At 37.0% G+C, this 10,141-nt stretch overlaps 1 protein-coding gene across 1 annotated transcript in view; it reads right to left on the minus strand.

Moving 5' to 3' along the window:
- lrp2b (low density lipoprotein receptor-related protein 2b) overlaps window positions 1-9,609 on the minus strand; it is a 48,646-nt gene extending 39,037 nt beyond the window's left edge. Inside the window, 10 exon segments of the mRNA XM_051124393.1 lie at window positions 72-200; window positions 5,316-5,432; window positions 5,867-6,010; window positions 6,116-6,232; window positions 6,489-6,602; window positions 6,726-6,836; window positions 7,673-7,789; window positions 7,885-8,007; window positions 8,094-8,204; window positions 9,372-9,609. Of these exon segments, the coding sequence (XP_050980350.1) occupies window positions 72-200; window positions 5,316-5,432; window positions 5,867-6,010; window positions 6,116-6,232; window positions 6,489-6,602; window positions 6,726-6,836; window positions 7,673-7,789; window positions 7,885-8,007; window positions 8,094-8,204; window positions 9,372-9,438 (1,150 nt within the window). The 5' untranslated portion in view covers window positions 9,439-9,609.
- Between the last annotated feature and the right edge of the window lie 532 nt (window positions 9,610-10,141).

Consider the following 10,141-nt stretch of genomic DNA (forward strand, 5'->3'; position numbering starts at 1 on the left):
CATAAGGACAAATACCACTCTTTATACACATTTAGCACATTCAAGAATTTTCAGTTCTAGTTTCCACTCGCCTGAAACATTGGCCTTGCAGACATGACCCTGCTCCAGGAAGTATCCATCAGCACAGCTGCAATGATGTGTGCCTGGTCGATCCTCACAGAAATGATCACAGATACCCCAGATTTTACAGTCATTATAGTCTGAGGATAAATCACATACATGGGTCAATGACACAACTCATTTCAGTTGTCCTGATCTACTAAAAAAGCACTCATGCAAATGTCTTGATACTACACCAAAAAAAAAAAAAAAAAAAAAAAAAAAACTAAAAGTAAAAAAAACTCTCTCATTAAATGTCTGTATTCAATTCTATCTCAAAATATGATAAACATTTTAGTATTTATACAGCAAATCAAAGTCAGTGCTGTATACCTAATTGAAATGAAAACTTAAAATAATTTAAAAAAAATAATTTTATGTGTACTGCATTTGAAGGTGTAGTACTTTATTACTTTTTCAAAACGAAGGGCCAGATTTACTAACAACTACAAATTTACAAACAACTGTTAAAAACTACTGTCAGGATATGCTATAGACACAAAGTGAAAAATGAGCAATGAAAAGACGTCGACAGTCATTTTTGCAGCTAACCTTGCTCCATATGCATTTGCAGATGGTTCCCACATTCCCTCAGATGCAAAATTTATGGGAGGACAGTAGTTAAATGGTTAAAAGGTTCCCCTTCAAGGGAACTAATGCTACATCACTCTAGCGGACACTTTGGGGAACGGTGACCGGTACCTGAAGTCTGTGTAAAACAACTCCAATCCTATGGGTCCACGTGGCCCGTGACACCATAGGTAGGTACCCAAAAGTATAAAAGTGCACCTGCTAAATACGTTAGGGGTGTAAGAAAATATTCATACACTTGAATATCGCAATATTTTATTTGGCAATACTGTATCGATTCTCAAAAACGTAATATTGATATTTTTTAAAAAATCATACAAGATTTATGGCAGATGGTTCGTTTTGACTTTATATCCCGACCGCTAGATGGCAGTCTTCTTATCTCTGAACTAAAACAATAACAGGAAATATTAGCATAAAGGCACGCCACTAATGTTATTGTTAATATAGTTCACTGCTAGTAATGGAGGATGAAAGAATAGTTCCTGCTCCCGCCTTGGTGTACAAAGTTGAAGCGTGGTGTCATTTTGGCTTTTGTGGTAACGTCCGCCTCGGCTGCACAGGCCACGGGGTGCTTCTGCTGTGTGGAGGGGTGGCGGCCGCACGGCGGATCCGCTGCTTGCCGTGTCCCATGTGAAAAGGTATTCGAGGCGGGTGGTGTGGTAGCTTTCTCTTGCTTTCGCCGCATTCTCTCGTGGTGGGGCGTTTTGTGCGTTTAAGCGGAACATAAATACAAACTGAAACTCTAAAGGGGTCATCGGATGCCCATTTTCCACAAGTTGATATGATTCTTTAGGGTCTTAATGAAAAGTCTCTAATATACTTTGATTAAAAATTCTCAATGGTTTTGTAAAACAACACTCTTTTTACCTTGCCAAAATCAGCTCTGCAAAAATCATCTCATTCTAAGGGGTTGTTCCTTTAAATGCAAATGAGCTCTACTCACCCTGCCCCTCTCTTCTCTCTGTGGAAAGACGATCTTGTTTACTTTAGCCGCATTTAGCTGCATTTAGCCGCGTTTAGCCACGTTTAGCCACTAAACTTCCTAACTACCACATTATAAGGAAAGGCGATCGCAAAGATTCATAAAAAAACACTTATACACACTTCTGCTGTAAGTGAAGCTGGATCATGAATGATTTGCGTGAACATAGACGGATATATGTAGATCGGGAGGTGCATTCCATTCACAAACAAATGTAATCTACTGCATCTTCAGCGGCTCAGATGTCGGGAGTAAATGACGACCACTATGTTCATTATTACATCCAGCAACACAACACCTCAATCGCTCAATCAGAGATATTCTTGTCTAACTTACATCCCTGCTCTGGCATCAAAACAAGGAAAGTTACTGGACTGTGATACCTGGTCTAAGGTAAGAGCTCATGTCAATCAACTATCGTGGGAGCGGCCTCTGTTGGTGTGATGCCACACCGACAGGCATCTGAGAACGGCTCAGTTACATTTTATACATTTAATAACTAAAGAATCCTGCAGGCATTTTATTTCCCCCCTTTACTCGTACTGCACAAAAAATAATTCAATAAGAATATTACAGAGACTGATCTTTTGAACTTTTTGAACTTAACTTTTTGCTAAGTTTTGCATATGGTGGTGTGTTCTTAATTACAGTTTTCCTTAAAGTATATCCTATTCTTAACCCTCTACGGTACCGTGTTGCCTCCAGGCAACACAGCCTATTTTTGTTTTTTTAAATAAAATGAGCCACTCATTTAATGAATCAATGCTATCTTAGTAAAGAAGAAGTCAAATACTAACAAATGAAATTGCAAAAAATTGGTCACATGACTCATAGGGGTCTATTTTGCTTCCTCTTTCAGGACATGTGTACATGTCACATGACTCCATATTTTGTCCAGAGGAAGGTGCAGGTTTCATCAATAAAACATCAAAAATGTGATAAATCTATTTGTTCAAATGTTTGATTAAAGAAACTGGTGTTTTAAATAAATTGATTAATTTTTTCTGCATGAAAATATCAAATGTTTAATTTTTTCCACTGTGGTACAATGTTGCCTTGAGGCAACAAACTTAAAAAAAAAACGTTTATTGATATTGTTAAAGTGTCCAATTTTAAGCAGGAAAAACATCACAAATACTTTTTTCCTCATTGATATCATATTGCGTACCGTAGAGGGTTAAAGTAACAAATATCTCAATATATCGCCTTGTTTACAGTATAGCAGTGTATCGCAACATATCGTATTGGCACCCCTGTATCATGATATGTATCGTATCGCCAGACTCTTGGCAATACACAGCCCTAAAATATGTCACCAACTTTTGTTGTCTTCGGAGCCGTTTGCCTGTTCAGTGTGTGAAACATCATCCTGGTGAGTTGAGCAGCGCTTTAAGGAGTATGTGCCATCATGTTGGGATTCTAACACTTGAGGGCACATTTCAAGCTTTGTGTCTTTGTGTCGGCGACCACATGCCTGATGCCGCCGATATTGCTTGTGTTGCTATAACAATGAATAGTGAGCCAGTCATTTTTAGCTCAGGGCATGCAAGATCTCGGGAAGAGCTATATTCAGCTCAGCCGTGCCTCTCTAATATGCATGTTATTGTATGTGGAGAGCCTTGCTGGGCATGGATATACTGTATGCTCTGTGGAGAGACAGTACAAGCTTTCTCTCCCAGGGTGTTTCAGTAATCTAGAGTGGTTACGTGCAAATGTTCCTTCCTTTGTTTAGCCGGGTGATAAGTGAACAGTCTCTGCTTAGAGTATAGCCATCTGCAGATGATGATGCTCCAGCTTAGGCTTGCTTTGGTTTGGAATATAGCAGTCTGAGGGCAGCTATGTTCTAACCTGGTGTCTATGATTGGGTTGGGTTCCTCTTCGACACAAGCTCTTTCAGATAAGCGCTGAATCTTTGTTTGGAATCTACTGTTTGAGGATAGCTGTGTTCCAGCTCAAAGACTGCTCCCCCTTGTGGGGTCTTTAAGTAGTGGTCTCCTTGAGCCCTTGCCTAGACTGCACTGTCTCCCCTGTTTGAGTTTATTCGCTCCTTAGCGAATCATTACTATGATCTGGATCGTCCTTTTGTGGGCCTCTGGTCAATATTTTAGTGACTCGCTAAACTACTGTGGGACTGACACTGATTGGGGACCTCCTTAGTATAGCCATTTAAGGGTGGTATATTTCAGCCATTGTTATGGCAGGACGGGCTCACTTATCTGAGGCTAGCTGTGTGTTAACTTGCCCTTTCCTAAGGATATCTAAGGATAGCCATGCTAGCTCAGTGAATGCTCCCCTTCCAAGGGTTTTTAAGTAGTGATCTCCTTGAGCCCTTACCTAGACATTGCTGTCTCCCCTGCAGGGTTTTGAGTAAATAGCCATCCCCTTTGTCTGGGCAGCTCTTTAGGAAGGTCCCTTTTTCAAACACCCTTGGGAGCAGCTATCTGCAGATAGCTGTGTCCTACCTGGGATTGTTGGTAGCAATCTTGAGAGTTCCTCTAGGCCTTCAGTCTCTCCGTGGTCTTATGTATTCTGGCTACTATTGCTCACATAGCATAGTTATCTGAGGATGGTTGTGTTCTTAGATTGGTTAAGGTGTTCTCTAGTATCAGGCTCCCTCATTCTACCAAGTTATGTGAGTGGCCTGAGGTGTCAGTGGCTTGACCCCTTTATGAGGAAAGGTTTGGTGTATGCCTGTCACCTCCTTGGTGCTCTCTCACCAGGTGGACAGGCATGTGCCTCAGCATGGTGTGATTGGATATTGTTCCCCAAAGTGTCCGCTAGGGGGACACAGCATTAAGTTCCCTTGAAGGGGAACGTTTGAAGTTACCCATGTAAGCATGGTTCCCCAAGAGGAAACGAGAAGCTGTGTCCCCTTGCCATGCCTAATGATTTAAAATCAGGAGAATCGTGACATCACGATTTGTTCATTAATCACATGATTCTGCTGTTAGGTATAGAAAGACCATTGGGGTGTTATCTATATTGTTATTATTTTATATAAAGAAAGCAATTCAAAGCTCAGTCTCTTTATAATCAGTACAAGATTAGCACAAGTCTATCAGTGACTGCTTTATGCATTTTCTCCATATTCCCGTTAGAATCAATGATACAGTTTACACTGTTCATCGAGTCTCTTACTGTTTTCACTGTTACTGTAGTTATGATGAAAATATTTGTGAGATTGCAGAAATCGCATTGCATTAAGGAGACCATTGCATTGTTTGCTAGACAGTAGACATGACAACACTGCTGCAATGTGGCAACCTTTGATACAGTGGAAGTAGTTCTCAATGTAACTCTATAAAAACACTTTTAACAATTAGTCCATCTTGGTGACTGTAAGTAAAATTGCAGTAAAAGTTTTTGGAAGAGCAGTGGCCGTTAACATTGAGTTCTCATAGAGACAAGACCATTTTTAATGAACAAAACCTACAAATTGTTTTTGATTATAAGACTATAAATGTACCTCAGAAAACATTATAAATTACAAAATACATGACCTTGAACTTAAGGACCTAACAAACTCACAGTGATTATTTGTTCTAGCTATATTTGATATTATCCATATAGATAATCAGCAGATAGAAATCTGCTCTGTAATCAAATAGCTAATTAAGGGATCTCGTCTCGTTGCACTTACCCACACAAGTGCGACTGTCATTGGCTACAGTGAAGCCATCGGGGCAGTAGCAGGCTCCACCCTGTGGGCTGGGATGACAGCGGTACTCACAGCTAAGAGCAGAACACTGTTGCAAACCTACAAGAAAAGCAGTTTTTAGAGGTACTTATCGTAAGTTTCTTGGACACTTGAGTGATCACAGCATGTCTGTCACATGTATAATGTGATAAGACAGTCACATCAAAGACCATCTAGTCATCATCTATTATACTAAAAATGTGACTTTCACCGAGACACGTGACTGAGGTTTAACACATAAATACATAAAATATACTACTTTAAATTGTCCTGTAATACTGAGAGTATTGTTGAGGTTATGCATATCAGGCATAGTTTATTATAGTTGTAATGGCATCTAGTAAATACTTTGGCCGAACTTGCTAATGCTAATTTGTTGATGTTAATTTGATTGACATCACATGATTATATTAAAATGTATAAGTACTGTGAGTAACATGCTGAGGTCAGCTAAAAAAAAAAATATAAAATTGTTAACATTTAATTTAATTTACCGCAGGTCATATGTGCTGTACTATTGGTCTCGTCTGTTCCACCAGGGCAATCAGGGTGTTCATCACACACTTTGTTTATGGGAACACACATTGAAGAGCCTGGACAGGGCCATTCTCCAGGGTAACAGTCTCGGACACTGGGGTCTGAAAGTATGAGCATTAAGGTTTACCTAATTTACCATATGTTCTATTAAATCTTATATGATTTAATCTTTTCGCAATATCAGTAGGAGAGAGGAGGTGTCTCACCACATCCATTCTCGTCACTAAAGTCCCCACAGTCATTGATGCCATCACACACCCAATACTGAGGCATACAGCGTCCATTACCGCAGGTGAACTCTGACCCACTACAGGTCCGATACTCTGGAAAAAGACAAAATTGCAGTGCATATGGCAGAAACAACTATAAGTAAGCTATGGATTATGGTATTTACTTATGGTACTACCATGTCCAGAAATCTTGGTATTCGCACATACTAAAAGAAAAGGTACTTTTAGTACTTTTATCAGTGACCTAATGTATATTTTGAACACCCACATTTACTTCCTGATAGATTATCTTTTGTAACCCATGCAGCTTTGATAGAACAGGTGAGATGAGATATATTGTGGAACCCACCACAGTTTTGCTCATCACTGTCGTCTCCACAGTCATCAAAGTGATCACAGACAAAGAACATCGGGATACAGTATCCACTGGCACATTCAAACTGATGTGGCTGACAATGCCTTGCTGTTTGAGGGATGAAATTATAAAGAATATGAAAGGAAATGACCATGATGTACATGGTCAAATGTTGAACATTCCTCAAACATGTTTTACTGGCATCTGATTGATCACTACACTTTCACTTACTGCAGTTGAATTCATCTGTTCCATCTCGACAATCTAGCGTCCCATCACAGTGCTGAGTGTTGTTGTAGCAAGCACCATTAGCACATGTCTTCTCCGTGCAGGTTGGGTAATCTGGATTCAACAAGAAGTAATTTGATGCGTTTTATTGGAATTTCAAAACCTGATGATGATGACAAAATCTGACAAGTTCCTCTGTCATTATGGTAACTGATTTATCTTGAGATTTTTATGTGTATTGGACAATTAGAAACAGTCATATGCTTTTTTGTCTCACAAAGATAACATTGCTGAAGACCTTTGTGACAGTCATTACAGGCCTGTTTGCAATGAATTTTAGGTTTTGAATTTTTTAAATTCTGCTTCAAAAAATATAATTAACTATAAATAATATATGTTAGATGTGTTATAACTGTTATATTCTAACAAATAATAACAAATAGTGGAATTATTTTTTCAAATGATATTTAGAAGTTTCTGAATGTCTGACAGATTGTTTTTTATTACTATATATTGACCAATAGTAACCTGTACTGAGGAACAATAAACTGTACATTTCTCTTCATTGTTGTACTGCCACCATATTTCGGTCATTCTATATTCCATATTGCCATTCCATATTTTCAGTGTCTTATTGTTTCGCTGACAGAGTTGGTAAAATAAACATGCATGTTTTGTTATGAAACAGTAATGAGTATTTCCATTTTTATTCAGTTAAGGTTATAATAGTAGGACTGTAATGAATTATATATAAAATGAAATAAAATAAATAAATAATTAAATATAATTAAAATATTATTGACAAATAATTTAATTAAACTTTCGAATTTTATTGATTTCAGACTTTTTTTTCAGTTACTATATACTGTTAGATAGGAGCCTGTATTGTTACTAAAGAATGATAAATGCCACAGTTCTTTTCACTGTATGGAAAAAAGAGACATTCTTACTGCAGCTGTTCTCATCAGAGTTATCCACACAGTCTGGTACATGGTCACATCTGTATTGTTTCGGAATGCACTGCCCTTCTTGACAGGTGAACTGGTCTGGGCTACATGTCTGCCCACCTTAGAAAACAAACAATAGGGTCATAGACCACCTCTGATAATACTGTTTACTAATTACTATATTCTTTCTGTCATTTAATGCACATAATCATTACCACAGGCTCTTTGCTCATCAGAGCCATCGGTGCAGTCTGGTTCTCCATCACATACAAATGCTAAAGCAATACACTCCCCTCCTGTCAAGCACTTAAACTGCTGAGAGCTACAGGTGGGTAATGCTGAAAATACAATACAAAGAATGAAAAATGTATGACCCTTGTTAAGGGTCAATCCAAAAAGCCATTGTCCATCTAAAGATACTTACGACAGTTCTGCTCATCAGAGTCATCTGTGCAGTCCTTTGTTCCATCACACCTCCAGTCTTGATTTATGCATTGACCATTAGTACACTGGAACTGACCACTGGTGCACTGACCTGCTCAGAGAATTATGGGTTTTGTCTGACCAACCTCAGGTAAATTAATTTGACAAAACATCCCTTACACTAATAACACATGCTGCAATTAAAAATGTGACAGATATGTCATGTGTGCATATTGTCAAAAGAATGTGTTGTTGGTGGTTTGAGAAGTAAGTATCACTGCTCAGTTAACAGAGGAATCTTTTTTGTTAGAAATTAACAAAGGTTTGTTCAGTCTAGAAAAATTTCAGGCAGAAACCTGAAGGTTGATGTAGAAGTAAATCTTAATGACTCTGAAGACCTTTTAGGTAATTTATTAGGTAATAAAGGAGGTTTATTAGATAATTTAGGGAAAAAATCTCAGTTTTGAAAGAAAAAGCTCATCAATGAGTAACTGTTTATGGGTTTAGGAGCTACTGTGTAGAATATCTGAACTCTACCTCATGTGATAGCTCATAAACTTTGCAATATTAAACTCACTTTTGTGGAGTAACAAACTAAAGCAGATTTTTCAGTAGTCTGCAATATTGTAGCTTATCCATAACAAGCTACTTCATCCTACAATAAGCAGTGTAGCATGTCAAAATGCTATATAGCTGTATTTAATATAATTGAAATAAACACACTTACCTAAACTGTGTCTCATTTGTAGTGGTGAAAAGTATGGCTGATTTTAGTGAATAGGTTATGGCTAGATGTGTACATAGATTAGTGTGTTTTGTTGTATTTAGTGTAAACGTACCTTTTTTATTTTATTTGTATTTTGTTTAGTTATGGATGTATATTATATGTATTTTTGCTTTGTTCTGTTGAGTAACTTAAATGTAGTTAGCCACTTTTGGTTTGAAAAGTAGTTTTCCTAATATATATATTTTTCAGTTTTGCAAAAATATGTAGTATTGTAACATACTTCTACTTCATAAACTCTCAGAAAAAAGGTATAAAAGCTGTTGCAGAGCTACCTTTATTTCTGAGAGTGTATTGTTTGTTTAATAATCATCAAAAACCAAATCAATTAAATAAGAGATTTCATACTTTACAAAAAAAAACAAAACAAAAAAAAAAAAAACAAAAGCATTTAAATACAATCAAATTTTTTAAGTACAAATACTATACTGCAAAATCTTACAATAAGAATGCATATATCTAAATATTTGATTTGAATATTATATTAAAACATACCTTGCACGATACAGGGTCCATGGATTAAAAATAACATCGTTAAAACATAAAGACCTAATCTGTCCATTATTGCTTTATTTGGTCAAAACGTTTGCAAAGTTTAAAACAGCAGGCCATAGAATGGGAAAGATCTACTCTTCTAGTTCCATAACTGTCTCAGTATCCATCCATGGTGAGTTTGTCTCCAGACCAAAAGTGTTTTTGATGAGCTTCTCTCTTAAAATAAGCAGTAACTGGACGTAGGAGACAAAAGCGCAGCCCTTTATGACCCTGACTTTAATCTAATATTAACTTTTTCCCAGTTAAACTTGTCAGCATCAGCAAAAACCTTCAATGTGATTTTTGTTTAACAGGAGGACCAGCCTTTTATGTGCTCTTTATTGGTATGATTTTACAGCTCCTGTAGAAACCAGAAAGCCAACGGAGTGTGGTGATTGGCAGATAAATGAAGTATGTAAAAAAAGTACTTTCACACAACAACTAAAATAAATAAATAAGAAGGAAATAAATAAAGAAAGAAAGAAAGAAAGAAAGAAAGAAAGAAAGAAAGAAAGTCATTTTGGTAAGTGTAATTTAGTGTAATTTGTCTATACTACATAGTATAGCCTTGCCTGAAAGTTTGAACCAGCTTATTTAAAAAAACTGAAACTTTCATATATTCTAGATTTATTACATGTAAAGTAAAACATTTCTAATTTTTTTGTTTGTTTGTTTTAATTTTGATTATTAGAGCTTACAGCTCATGAAAGTCAAAAATCCAGTATCTCAAA

Source organism: Labeo rohita, chromosome 12 (genome assembly GCF_022985175.1).
Source record: "Labeo rohita strain BAU-BD-2019 chromosome 12, IGBB_LRoh.1.0, whole genome shotgun sequence".
Classification (NCBI taxonomy): domain Eukaryota; kingdom Metazoa; phylum Chordata; class Actinopteri; order Cypriniformes; family Cyprinidae; genus Labeo; species Labeo rohita.